This window comes from Lynx rufus, unplaced genomic scaffold (assembly GCF_022079265.1).
Source record: "Lynx rufus isolate CCGP_SWC_20201006 ecotype Redwood Valley unplaced genomic scaffold, mLynRuf1.p SCAF_20, whole genome shotgun sequence".
Lineage (NCBI taxonomy): Eukaryota > Metazoa > Chordata > Mammalia > Carnivora > Felidae > Lynx > Lynx rufus.
Genome location: NW_025814835.1, coordinates 779,631 through 793,295, shown reverse-complemented (window position 1 = coordinate 793,295; position 13,665 = coordinate 779,631). Strand labels below are relative to the sequence as shown.

Genomic DNA, 13,665 nt, shown 5'->3' with positions numbered 1-13,665 from the left:
AGAGCAAAATGACAATACGTCCACGTCCCGGGACTGCCGTGCAATCTGTTAGTAATTTAGCGGGATGGGAATTTCCTTTCTCGGGCCTGCCAATGGAAGCGCTTTTCCAAATTTCCACAGCGGGGGAAGCCTGCGATTTTACATAATGACTTCAGCATGCAGGGCGCTCTCGGCCCCCTCGTCTCCGCTCCCTCCGCCCCCTCTTTAAAGCAGAGTGTGACTCCCTTAGGACACGGGCTGGACCCCGGCGTCCCGGCCGGCTCGTTCTTCGGGTGCGCCCGGGTGTCACCCGGTGCGCCCCCGCCCTCCACGGGCGCCCCCGCCGACACCCCCCGTGCGCCCCGGCCCTCCGCGGGCGCCCCTGCCCGCCCCCGGCGCGCCCCCTCCGGGGCCGTGCGCCCCCGCCCGCCCCCCGTGCGCCCCGCGGGCCCGGCGAGCGGCGGGCCCGGCGGCGCGGGGAGGGCAGGAGCTCGGCGACTTGTCCTCCGGGCCCTGCGCCGGCTCGGGCGGGGGCGTGATGTCACGGCAGGGAGGGGGCGCGGGAGCGGCCGGGCCGGCGGGGAGGCGGGGGAGGTGTTTTCCAGCTTTAAAAAGGCAGGAGGCAGAGCGCGGCCCTGCGTCAGAGCGACACTCAGAGGACTCCGAACTCGCCGGCACAGTCACCGCGCCGGGTCGGGCGGCCGGGCGCGGGCACCGGGGCGCGGGAGCACACCGCCGAGCCCCCGCCACCCCGCCACCCCGCCACGCAGCTCGGGCCCCAGGGCCGCGGCTCGGCCCGCCACGCGCGCACACGCCCCCCCAATGACATTTGTCCGGGGCGGGCGGCGCTGAGCCGGGGGAGAGGTCCCTGCCTTCCCGGGAGACCCGGCCGGGGCGGCGGCGCCGAGCGCCTCCCGCTCCTCCTCCCGCTCCTCCTGCTCCCCGCCGCCGCCGCCGCCGCCGCCGCCGCGTGGATGCCAAGTACCAGTTTTCCAGTCCCTTCCAAGTTTCCACTCGGGCCTCCGGCTGCAGTCTGCGGGAGCGGAGAAACTTTGGGGCCCGCGCCGCCCTCCGGCGGCACCATGAAGTCGGCGGAGGAAGGTAAGCCGGCGAGGCCGCCGCCCCCCCTCCCCCCGCGCCCCCCGGGGTCCCGGCCCGGGAGCGGCGAGCGCGCCGGGCCCGGGTCCGCCGCCGCCGGGAGGGGCGCGGGCGGCGGGGCGCGCGGCGCGGCGCGGCGCGGCTTGGGAAGCGGTGTCCCCCTGGTGTTTCCCCGGAGCAGCCCTGGTCTCGAGCGCGCCTTCCTGCCAATAGGTGTCTCCTCTCCTCCAGCGCTGAGCGCAGCCTCGCGGCGGAGCCGCTGCACAAACTGCGTTCAGACGCAGGCGGTCCGGGGACCGGGCGAGGTTAGGGCCGTCGCCACCGCAGGAGACGCCTTGCGACCGAGCCAGGAGGTTTCTTTGGGAACGAAGTTCGGCGGGTTTCGTCCCCAGCGGGGGCAAGGCCACCCTGCGGCCTGGGAGAGCAGCCACGCGGCGTGAGGTGGGGGTCTGCGCCCCTCCGCGAGCTCCGCCGGTGGCGGGCGCCGTCTCGCCCCCCGTCCCCCGCCCCCCGCCCCGGCTCTGCCTCGCCGGTGGCTCGACCCGCAGGACTCCAGGCATCAAACGCGCTGTCTGGACACAGCCCCTAATTCAGAACATTTTGCAACCTCGTAGAGGGCGAGTTCCAACCGTAGAAAAGGATTCAGGATAGTTTGAAAAGGGACCGCCAAGTTTCAAGCCGTTTGTTTATAGTCCCAAAAGTGCGTAAAGCGAATGAAGCCTGGTGATGGCGACTCCGCTCCCGACAGGGAGTCTCACGGAGTCCCCTTGGCCCGCTGCCCTTAGAAGCGCCACCACCTCCAGCCGGGCGGCCTGGAGCGCCCACCGGCTGTGCTCCCGCAGGTGTCTGAAAACGGCCTCCCACCGGGGTGACCGGCATCCTGCCGGGGCATGGGGACCGGGAGACACCTCCCCAAAGGCCTTAGGAGCGCCCGATGTTTATTTAAATTATCTTAAGACAGCGGGCAGACTTGGTAGTGAGCTTTTGGGGCGGACGTGCTTCCGAGGACCAGAACTTTCCTGCGGCATTTGCAGAGCAGACTTAGAGCCGCGTTCTCTGAAGCCTGCCAGCTTCGAGAACCTACGTTCTTTAACAGAGAGGAGCCCAGGCCAGTCGGTGCGCTCATCAGACGGAGATCGATTATTTGCCGGGTGTTTTGTGTGGCGGAGGAAGACGTGCGTTTCTTTCCATTTTGTCCCAGTTGAGGGGCTGTTTAAATGTAAATACCAGGTGATGGTTATGGGCCAAGCTCTCGCTATTGGAACAGTTTCTAAAAAGTGTGCTGAGGTTTTGCCGTTGGATTCTGGGACACCGTTTTCGGAGTGTCTTCACTTGAACAGCCGGTGGCCCATCCTGCAACAACCTCTCTTCTTTCACAAGGAAAAAAGCCATGGGGGGGGGGTGGGGATTCTTCCTGTTTCCTGCATTTGACAAAGGGCCTCTGCAGAGAAGACAGCAGGCCAGGTGCAGCGAGGCCTTTGGACCAGGTGAATATCAGTGTATGTTGTGAGAACTGCGAGGCGAGGCAGCTAGAAAGCGTGGTCGAGTCCTTCAGGGGGACAGGCTGAGGGTACGACAGGCGCTCCGTTTACTGCAGGTCAACGCCTGCCCAGCCTAGCGAGCGCTGGAGGACGCGTGATCTGTCCCCTCCCCAAGGCCTGACCAAGGCGTCAGCTGCCCCTGTGAGAATCTGCGTGATTCCCCGGCACTTCCCTCCAGTTTAATGAGCATCTGGGTTGAAGCTCATTAGGCCTGTTGTTTCTGAAGGCCTTGTGCTTGTTTTTCCGCGTGGAGAGCGCAGGGAAATGCAAGGCCTGGTAGGTAGCCACCCACCCACCCACTCCGAGGTTGCTCCACACAGAATGCCCCCGGGGCTCTCCGGAACAGAACAAAGCTCGCTCTGTTCTCCCGACACTTAACTTCGAGCCGGCCGCGCAGTTTCCTAATCCAGATTAGGAGAGGCCCTGCTCTATCACACCCAGGGCTGGAGCTCTGTGCTCCCACACCCGCAGCCTCAGAGACTAAGCGCCAAGCTAAACATTTGCATCAGGACAGGAGTGTCTGCTGAGTTGGCAAATAGCTCCACACCATCTCCCAGTTGAAAGGCACTCACCGGGAGGGGGGGTGCTGGTAAGGGGAGCGTTTAAAAACCTGGCCTCCCCATGTGGTGGCTTTGGTTGGGGATCTGAAACTAGGTTGGGGGCGGCGGGGAGCTCAGCCTTAGGCAGGGCAGGGCTGAGTCCCGGTCCGCTGGCCCAGGTGGGAAGCTGGTGGGCACCCGTGTGCGTGCGGAAGTGCGAACCCACTTTCTCTGAAAGTGGTCGAACGGTCGACCAAAAAGTTTTCGTCTAAACAGATGACAAGGGCTGTTGTGTGTACATTTTTGGTGGGGACTAGAAGGTGGCTGCAGAGAAAACAGCTGGAAAGAAAATGAAATGTTGCGGCTTCTCAACAGAAACAGACTTCCATTTGCCCGAAGGTCAGCAAAAAAAGCGAACTAAAACAAAACAACCCTCCAACATGCATCTCAAAGTGAGCACTATTATTAGAAACTAAATCAGGCCAAAGTGAACTATAGTTTATCACTGGAGAAAACCAGGCATTTTGAAAAGGGTCAGGGGAGAGAATCATGGGGGGGGGGCGTGTCACGTGATTTGCAGCTTATTTGCTTCCGGAAAAAGCAGTACCCCCAGGGCAAAGGGCCTGCAGGGCAGAAAGGAGGGCGCTTGTTCCTTAGCGGACCAGCAGCAGTGGCTGCGGTCCCGCCCTCCCTCTCTTGGACGTGTCCTTCTCCGTGGCTGACGCTCACTCTGCTGTGAAGTTCGCGTGTTCTTGCAGATGCCAGTTGTGCGTGGCGCTGAGACACTGGGGACAGGCAGAACGGACGGCTGAAGCAAAGACGTAGGAGACAATGGTGCCCAGACCTGCCTTGTACATTAGATTGGCTGTGCCCGGCTGCTGTGTCCTAGCCTTGGGTTTCAGTCCCCACACACCGAACCTTTGAAAGCTTTGCAGTTACTTGTGGACGGGTAGGAGTGTGCACGTGTGTTTTAAGAAGTTGCAGGACTGAAGCAAACGGTGTTGCAACGAAGCTAGGTGGCAGGTGGGCACGAGCCTGTGAGGAAGACGCCACAGCACAAAAGGGCTGCTGTGTGCCAGCCAGCGGCGCGTAGATGTGCGCAGCCTGCGGGCCACAGCAGAGCCTCCCACTGTACGGGAGGGCGTTTCCGGTCCCTGCGGAAACCCGCACGTTTCCTTGGCGTTTGCGGGTGATTTAGCCACGGGGGCTGAGAGATGGTGCACCACCCCCCCCCCCCGCTGCCTGTCCAAGGGGCAGGCGGGTTAGAAAGCGAGCACAACTATCCAGTGGACTGCATCCGCACTGAGGCGAGCGCCGGCCTCTGGCAGGACGTGCATGTTGTAGACTCAGGCAGCAACCAAATCCTCGCTCCAGACGAGGCTCCGGCAGTTTGAGAGATTTTTTTTCTTTTTTTAAACTTTTACACAAATTTAGCAGGCGGGACGCAGTCTCCCGTCTCGGTGGCACGCAGTTTTCCATCTTTGGGCCACTCGGTGCCTGGGAGCGGCGCCCTCTCGCCCCCTGGGACCCGGCGGGTCCGCGGGCGGGGGGCGGGGGTCCCAGACGCCGGCTCTCCGCCCGCGCCCCGCCCCCCCCCGCCCCCAGCCCGTCGGGCGCGGGCCGCGGGGGGTCTGGCCGGGGCGCACGTGGACCCCCGGACGCGGGCGGGGGGCGGGGGACACGAGGGAGCCGCGTGCGCCCCGGCTGCCCCGGGAGTTTATTTAAAACTCGGAAGCCGGCGGCCGGCGAGCGGCTTGTTTATGTCAACCCGGAAACGGCGGGGGGGGCGGGGGAGGGGCGCGGGGGCGGGCGCGGGGGAGGGGCGCGGGCGGGAGTCACGTTACCCGAGGACGCGCGGCCCAGCGCCGGGCGCAGCCGAGCCCCGGGCGGCGCGACCACAGGTGCCCGCGGCCGCGGCCCCGAGCCAGGCCGCGACCCCGACCCCGACCCCGACCGACCCCGGCCCGGCCCGGATCGGGGCCAGGGCCCCGCCCCCCTCCCTCCCAATCCTAGACCGGGACCGCCGCCGCCCCCCCCCCCCCCCCCCGACCCTGACCGGACCTTGACCCCCGACCCCAGACCCCTACCTGACCGGCCCCGCACCTTGACCCCAGACCCTGGGCCCCGAGCCCGGATAAGGACCCCAACCCCGACCTGGCCCATCCCAACATGACGGGGCTGGAGGAGGACCAGGAGTTCGACTTCGATTTCCTTTTCGAGTTTAACCAGAGCGACGAAGGCGCCGTCGCTGCCCCAGGTGGGTCCGCGCGGGGCCTGCGGAGGGGGCGCGGGCGAGGGGGGGCGCAGGGGCCGGAGGTGCGGGGGCCTCCAGTGCTGTGTTTCGGGGTGCGAGGCCGCAGGTGCAGGACCCTGGCGGTGCAGGGCTGGGGTGGGGGGCGCAGGAACCAGATTGAAGTCAGGAGGGCTGGCCTGGGGGGTGTGCCTGGGGCCCCCATCCTGCCCCTAGGGCGCCGAGATCCAGTTTAGTGGGGAGTTGTGGGAGGGTGGGACAGGCCGTGTCGCCAAGTGGCCACAGGGAGAGCATCAGGCCTCCTGCCTGCGGGTCACACTGTGGGGTCTCCCGGGCGCTCATGCTGGAGAGGCGGCTTCTCCAGGGTGGGGGTGTGCTGCTTCTGCCAGGGGACACGAGTGTCCGAGGCCCTGGACTTGGACACTGTTGAGGGACAGGTGGTGAGCGGCCATTGCCAGAGGGCAGGGGGCCATGGAGCCCCTCCAGACCTGTCCCTGAGCGCCCCGGAGGCCCCGGCCCCTCCCGGAGGAAGGGAGGAAGGGAGGAAGCGTTAAGTGAGTCTGCCCTCAAGAGCGGGAGCCTTTGTCTCTTTCATTTTCTCCTCTGCAAAAAGAAAGGTTTCAGTTAAACAAACAAACAAACGAAACCTCCAGCCTCCCGGAGTGGATGCTCTTGAGTCAGAGTCAGAACTCGAGCTGAGCTGTTGAATGTTCACAGCCAGCTCCCGGTGGCAGGCGCTGTCTGCGGGGCGGGAGGGCTGGGGGGGGGGGGCGGGAGCAGGACCCCCAGAGCCGGGCCCCTCACCTCTCCATTCTGGCCTGCCCACGTGGCGCTAAAGCGAGGAGGCTGAAGGCAGCTCTTGGCGCTGATGGGACGGCATTTCTGCGATGATTGTATAATATTTTCCACGTCGCTCACCACCCCTGCTTTAAAAACTGCAACGTCCTGTTCGTTTTTAAAGAATAAACGTTGCAACCAGGCAGAGGCGGCCTGAATTTTGTCATCTGCACCCCGTTTTCGTCTTCCACGGCTGTGGGTCTCCAGGCCTCCGGGGTCAGTGGGAGCCAAGGCAGTTCAGGAGAGGCTGGGACTGGAAGGGCCGTGGTCCCTGGGGCCGGCTTCACTTTCTTCCCTGAGTCTGGCGGATTTCCAGCCCCCGGTTTCAGGCACTCAGCAAGTGTCTTTGCCAAGAGGCACAAGGTGAAAGTGGGGGCCGTGTCTGTGACTCCCCCCCCCCCCCACCGTGGTGTAAAGGCCCATCCTGGGCAGGGGCTCCCAGCACTGTCCTCCCACCACTGGGCCCTCAGGGGTGCTGCTGTGCCGGAAGGCTGGGGGGCACAGACCCCATGTGGCTTCTGTGGTTGGGGGCTTCCAGAGCTGGGGAGGACCTCGCCGCCTCCCTGTGCCTCCCAGAATGTCTGCTCCACACTCAGAGCCGACCCTGAGCCGGGAACCTTCGTAAGGCTGCTTTTAATCCTCAGCTCAACATGTGCCCCAGCCCCCAGGCTCCCAGGGGAGTACGATCCAGGGAAAGTCTCCTGCGGGAAGGCTTCCAGGGTGCCGGCACCTGGGGCCCAGCATTCACCAGGCTTTGGGGGTTGGGCGGTCCCGAGCAACTTGGAGATAGCTCTGGGCAGAGGAGGCCAGGCAGAGAAGGAAAGGCCTCCTTCGCATCATCACGTGTTAGAAAGAAGTGTAGGAAACGTTCCTCTTTTAACGTATTTTTGTGAGAGATACTCGTGTTTTGTTTTGTTTTGTTTGCATTTTACTAAGACTGTCTTTTAAGAGCACTTTTAGGTTCAGGGCTGAAGGAGAGGAAGGTGGAGAGATTTCCCCTAGACCCCCCCCCCCCCCCCCCCCCCCCCCCCCGCCCCATCCCGCCTCAGCTGCCCTGTCATTTAACACCTGCCGGAGAGGGCACCTGTTACTGTGCTGGACCTGTATCCTCACCCACAGTCCACAGTGGATGGTAGGCGGCTCTCTTGGTGGTGCACGCTCCGTGGGCCTGGACACACGTACGAGGACACGTGTGCACCGTGACCCTACCTCACAGAGCACTGGCACACGAGGACACTCAGGCAACGTTCCTGCACCCCACGGGGTCCTTGCACGGCCCCAGACACCCTGTGGGCTCCTTCTCCTCCAGCTCCTGGTGACCGCTGGTCTGTACTGTCTCCGTAGTTCTGCTTTTTCCAGAATGTCTTCCAGTTGGAGTCATACAGGATGTAGCCTTTCAGACCAGCTTCTTCCACTCGGCGATGCGCGTTCCGGTTTCCTCCGTGTCTCTTCGTGGCTAGTGGTAGCTGGTTTCTTTCTGGTGCTGGGTAATAGTCCCTTGTCTGGATGGACCGGTTTATTTATCCATCACCTGCTGAAGGACATCGGTGATTGCTTCCGGGTTTTGGCCATTATTTAATGAAGTTCCTCCTCTTTGTTCTGAATAATTGACGTATCATAATTATTAAATGTTAAAATATCACGGTGTTATAGTAAGCTGTTACGTTAAATTCTCCAGCCTTTACTGGGTGATAGAAATGGCTTCACGTTCGTTCTGGAACGAGCCTGGATGTAACTCCGTGAATGGGTAGCTGCCCCTGCGCTGGGCCGCGAGGCCCGGTAACGCGGCCTGACGGGCCGCCGGGCGCACGGAGACGGGCGCTGGGCCGCAGGGGCGCGGGGGCACGGACCGGGTCTTTGTCACGGCTCCCCCTGCCTTAGCGGCATCCCCCACCCCGAGGAGTCGTGGGTGGTGGGCCTCCACCCCCGTCACTCTAGTCGCCTCGTGCTCCCGTTGGGCAGGAGGCATGCACACGGCTTCCGTCTCGCCTGGCGCTTGAAGGGCTGGGGTGCACAGAGTTCCTTGTCCCCAGGACGCTCGGCAGGCCCAAGTAGTCACCGTTTGTTGAGGGAAGGGAGAGAGCACGTTTAGAACGTTTAGAACCATTTGCCCCCACTGAACAGGAGGGGTGCTTGTGCTCACAGGGTCCCCGCACCACCCCCCCCCCCGTCCCATCTCTGGCGGCCCCAGTGCCCCCCAGAAGGCTGGCGGGGCCCCTTTCTCAGGCTCAGGACGGAGCTGCCGCGTCGGCCGGGAGGCGGGCACCGCCCTGCTTCCCACCCGGGGCCGGAGCCCGGCTCCTAAGTTATTTTGGCCCCGAGCTGCGGTGCTGTCGCTGTGGCAACTCGGGAGGAAGTCGGCCAGGCCTGTGGGCCCGGGCTGGAGTGTCCCCGGCAGAAGAGCCTCCTCCGGGCCTCCAGGCTGGCGGGCGTGGTGCCGGGCGCCGAGGGTGGTGTGTCCCAGTGCGCACAGAAAGGAGACCTGTCTGCAGGGACCTTTATTCCTAAGTCCGTTGTCAGGAAGGTGGCGGTGGCAGGAAGAGACCCGGGGTCTCTGGTGCTAGGGGCTCGGTGAGTGTGGGTCCTGCACCCTCAGGGGGCCTCAGGGGGGACCCTCAGCTTGCGGGACAGGCGCCCCTGCATTCAATGTGGGCGGCCCACCGTCCGCACTTTGTCCCGAGGTTCCGGGATGTTCCATCAGGATAGTTACTGGCAGGAGGGTGTTTTCATTCAGGGCCTTTGTCAGAGGAAGACTGCAGCTAATAATGACAATTCCCTGAAGACAGGGAATGAGAAGGTGAGGGCCTGAGGGACAAGAGGTGTGCGGGGCGCCCGTGTGGCCCGGGGACAGGGGCGCCGCCACCGTGAGGAGGCCGCAGAAGGCTGGGGGGGAGGGGCACCTTGGGGGCAAGTGGTGGTGTCGGTGCGAGACCTTCCCGGGCAGGTTGTGGGGCCCCGGGGCTTCCTCGCGGTTCCGTGTGTGCCCCGCGGCCGCCGGGCCTGGGCCGCTGTGGCGCCGCCTCTGTGTGCTCAGGAAACAGGGCCGGGCGGCAGGCTCTCGCGTGGAGTGTGTTTCAGTTTTGTTTTGCTCTGTTTCCATCACCTGGGAAATTGCCGTCTTGCTGCCTGGTGGCCGTGGGGCCTCGGCGAGAAGGTCTGGTCGGGCGTCTTGGAGGACAGGACCGGGCGTCACGGGTGTGCGGTCCTCTGTCCAGCCCCGTGTCCTGCGGTCAGGCCCCAGCAGAAGCCACGGGGGGGGGGTTCCTGGAAATGGAGAGCATCATATTCTGTGAAGGACGAGGGGAGCCCGGCGGGGGTGAGCCCGGCGGGGGTGAGCCCGCCCGTCCGTGCCCCGCCCGTCGCCGCCTGCAGGGGACGGGCCGGCAGGGCCAGGCCGGTGGCCGGGATGATGCCCAGAGGCCATTGGCTTCAACACAAGACACATGGATATACTTTTCTGGTGGTGGTTCGCAAGTGACAAAATTGTCTGGTTCTGAAATAGATTCTTTCTCAGAACGGGAGGAAATGGTGCTGACAAGTCCGAGCGCCGGAGAAGCCTGGGGGCGGCCCCCGTCCCACCCGGGCGTCCCTCCTCGGGGACACGCACCTGCGTGGGGCTGGGACTCCAGTGCGGACGGCGGAGGGGCGGTGCGTGTCCTCAGAGGACGGGCCACACCGCTGTCACTCTCGCGTGTGGAGCCTTCTGAAGGTCCCCACGAGACTCGCTCGGACCCGGGCGCGGTCTTTCGCGCTCCCCTGCTCTGCAGGTTACTGAACGCTCGTTGGCAGACGGCCAGGTCCCAGAAGCAGCGGCAGAAAGTGACCCTAATGGGTGTTGAGCGCCTCGGCGGCTCCTGACGCGACAGGAATCAGCCTGAACATCTCAGGGTTGCTAAGAAAGTTACTGGAAACATTTTCACTGAATCGCTAAGTAACGCAGATTTGAATACGGCTTAGGTGGGTCCCCAACCCAAACGGAATGGGGAGCAGGCGGGAGCCCCCGGGCGCGGCAAGCAGGGACGTCTCCCTTGATGTGTTTTTGCCCCGGCAGAGATACCTCCATCATCCGGCGCCCAGCCCCGCCGTTGTGGGCCCTCACGAAGGTCAGGCATGTGGCTTTCCGTCTGTAATTTGTTTAATTACGGAAAGTTGTGTTTTAGGTGAGTCTTTTTTTTTTTTTTTTTTAATGAGGCTTTTTGCTTTTTCTTTTCTCATTGACTCATGTTTATTGACAGTGTTTGGTTTACATAAAGTCCCCTCGGCAGTTCCACAGCCCAGGCCCATTGTCTGCTCCTCCTGGTCTCTTCCAGATCCTTCTAGAAGACGGCGCTCCCGGGGGCACACCGGTCAGACCGGCCGCGCCCCCACCTGCCGTTTCACCCAGAACCTGCCTGTGACCCCCCGCACGCCTCCACCGGCTGTGCAGTCAGAACCTGGGGCCCAGGCACCTGCTGGGGGGTGGGGGTGGGGGGCCAGTCCTGCTCAGCTGTTTGGTAGGATTTGTTTTTTAACTCTTCGATTACCTTCTTGCCAACAAACGTTAGCTCAATTGTGGGCTCAACCTTCTCTCTTTTTTACGTTTATTTTTAATTTTTTAAGGAATCTCTGCCCCCAACAAGAGGCTCAAACTGACAACTACGAGATGGAGAGGTGTTCACTGCACTCACTGAGCCAGCCGGGTGCCCCAACTCTTAAACTGTGGATGCACCGTTTTACTTTTTTTTTTTTTTTTTTTAATTTTTAAAAATTTCCTTCTGAGAGAGAGTGAAAACGAGTTGAGGAAGGGCAGAGGGAGGGAGAAAGAATCCCAGGCAGACTCGCATGCTCACTGCAGAGCCCGATGTGGGGCTCGATCTCGCGGCCCTGGGATCCTGAGCTGAGCCCAAATCAAGAGTCGGCCGCTCACCCGACTGGGACGCCCGGGGAACCCCACCCATAGTGCTCTTTTAACCGGGTCAGGGAATACAGGGATCGGTCCATTAAACTTCCTTTGAGGTCCAGACAGCCTGGGAGCTGGCGGGGGGCCCATCACAAGGGACACCACTTCCTTGGCGGTGACCCAGCACGTGGCTTTGTGACACACATTTGTATTTGTGGCATTTAACATTCCCCCTCAGCCCTGCGCCCGGTGCTCTGTCTGCTGGAGGCGGTGATTCCCTTTGAAATGAAAACACGTTCCTCACCGAACGCTGGGATGTCATGTGCGTCACGGGTCCAAGAGCTCTACGGCAGGGCCCACGGTCCGTGTGGGTGTGAGCGCCCCAGCCGCAGGCGGGCCAGGGCCTGGGGGCCTCGTCCACCAGGAGGGTCTGGCGAGGTGCCCCTGTCGTCGGGACGTTGCCACCCGGAGGACAGAATGTCGAGACCGCGCTGGTCCTGGGAGCCCTTGGACCTGAGCCCCCAGGCGGGCCGCGCAGTCCGAGCTGCTCCAGGGAAGGCAGAGCCCCTCGTGCCTGTGGCCCAGGGCTCGCTGGGGGCCCCCAGGGGGGTCTGGCCCCCCCGAAGGCCAGAGGGGGCGAGACCACAGGAGAGTAGCAGCGTGGCCTTCTCGGCGGTCTGGGAAAGCGCGTGTCTGGACAGGTGTGACGGCGGCGTGGGCAGGTGGCGCCCAGGCGCCCAGGGCGCGGACGCGGGCGGGGATGGGGCGTCTGCAGACCTGCGCTCGCTGCCCTGCGGGCGGGGGCTGCAGGCGCCCAGAGAGGCGTGCGCGGCCGGTGCCAGCGGTTGTGGGATCGGCGCCGCTGGCTGGGCGCCTGGGGCAGCCCAGGAGGCAGGGGCTCCGTGGCCGGCAGCGAGCCGGGTGCTGGGGACCAGGACAGCCGAGCGTGTCTTTCACTCACACTCGATTTTGCAATATGCCAAACACACTGACGTCGTTTCTTGACGTCTGATTACTAACACCCCTGTCCTCTGAGTGTGTAAAACGGACTCACGCTCTCCTCGCTGATATTCTGCTTCCTGATAACGATACTAATACGCGGGGAAACGCGTTTAGCACACGAGAAGGCGTGTGGCTGCGAACAGACGTTTTCTGCTGAGGTGGATCTTTCTGCTGAGACCCCGGTCCGTGCGGAATGGCCCGGGTGTTGGCGCCCCGCTGCCCCCGCCTCGTCCCGTCCGCTGAGGATCCAGAGTCCGGGTGGGGCCCTCCTTCTGGGGGCTTGTCCCCTCGCGCCTGCCGGGCCCCTCCCCCTGATGACGTCCCCCTCGGGCACCTGTGTGGCGGTTTGCCGGGTCCGGGTGTGGGGATGTGCACACGTGTCCCCGGGGGACACGGCCGCCATGCCACCTCTTCCTCAGGAACCGTGACCTTCTCCGGGAAGTTCCTTCCCAGGGTTGTAACTTCTTGATTTTTACCAAGACTGTAATCGTATTTGTAACTTTTGATTGCAGTTCCTGTGTTCAGGTGTCAGTGGCCACGTGGGGAGCATGGGACACGGTCCCAGGGCAGGCGGCCCGCGTGGGCCCAGCTCCCCACCTCCTGCCCTGGGGAGACGAGGGGCTGGTCTTTTCCCCGCCTTCAGTGTCCCGGGTCCTGCTTGCCCGCAGGGCCGTGGGAGCAGGTGGGGACCGAGACGGGAGGTGGGCGGCAGGGTGGCTGGGCCGTCCGGACGGGATTGCGTCCTGTCGCTCCCAGCGTCTGGTCTCCCCAGGGGCGGTGCTGCTCTCTCTCCCTCGGCAGAGCTCTGCCCACGCTGCCTCCGCCAGGGCGTCTTAGCACCGCTGCCCGCCGAGCACCTGGGGTGCTCTCTCGGAAAGGGGGTGGGCCTGCGCGCTCTCCCCAGGCCGCCTGTGAGGGGCCTGGAGGAAGAGAGGCCATTTGGGGAATAGCAAGCAGGTTTTCACGGGGGGCATTCAGAGCAAGAAGGCAAGAACTTCTTGGTAGCAAGGACGGCAAGAGCCTGGGTGTCCAGAGAGCGTGGTTGAATGGCTCCTTCTAGAAAAAATAAGAACAGCTGTAGACCCTTCCCTATGTAGGGTGCTAGGCTGCTTCCTGTGAGCAAATACGATGGGGTTCGAACCTGTACTTTGAGACCGTTGATTCTCCAAGGTCGGTCCGTGTGGGTCTCTGAAACACAGCACAGGGGCGGCACCCTCGTCGAAGGGAGTGTCTTCCAGGCGGCAGTGCCCTTAAACCAGGGGACGGTGTAGGGTTCCATGTGTGCGTTTCCATTATTCAGAGACTGTGCAGTACTCCTCTCCAGGCCAACAATAACGAGACACCAAGATGTGGCTCCAGAAATGTGGCTTTCCTATTAAAAATGACTAATTACACTGGTAATGATTTTTTAGAAACGTTTTTCATCGAAGTTATAATTAGCATATAATGACTCTTAAATACAGCCATGTGCCACTGTCATCTGCTTCCCAGGCCATGAGAGACCCCAGAAAAGGTTTCTGTCGGATGCCTGGGTGTTAT

General features: G+C 62.9%; 1 protein-coding gene across 8 annotated transcripts in view; it reads left to right on the top strand.

Moving 5' to 3' along the window:
- Positions 1 to 533: 533 nt before the first annotated feature.
- The window catches only part of NFATC1 (nuclear factor of activated T cells 1), a 106,956-nt gene continuing 93,824 nt past the window's right edge, over positions 534 to 13,665 (top strand). For 4 of the 8 annotated variants that reach the window (XR_006963267.1, XM_047086146.1, XM_047086149.1 and 1 more), the window contains exon 1: positions 534 to 1,080. Coding sequence is in view for 7 of the 8 variants with exons in the window: in XM_047086146.1 (XP_046942102.1) it covers positions 954 to 1,080 (127 nt within the window). In the remaining variant the exon portion in view is untranslated. Of the gene's footprint in view, positions 1,081 to 5,192; positions 5,415 to 13,665 lie in introns of those variants that run through there. The other 4 variants (XM_047086150.1, XM_047086152.1, XM_047086153.1 and 1 more) reach the window with 3 other exon arrangements.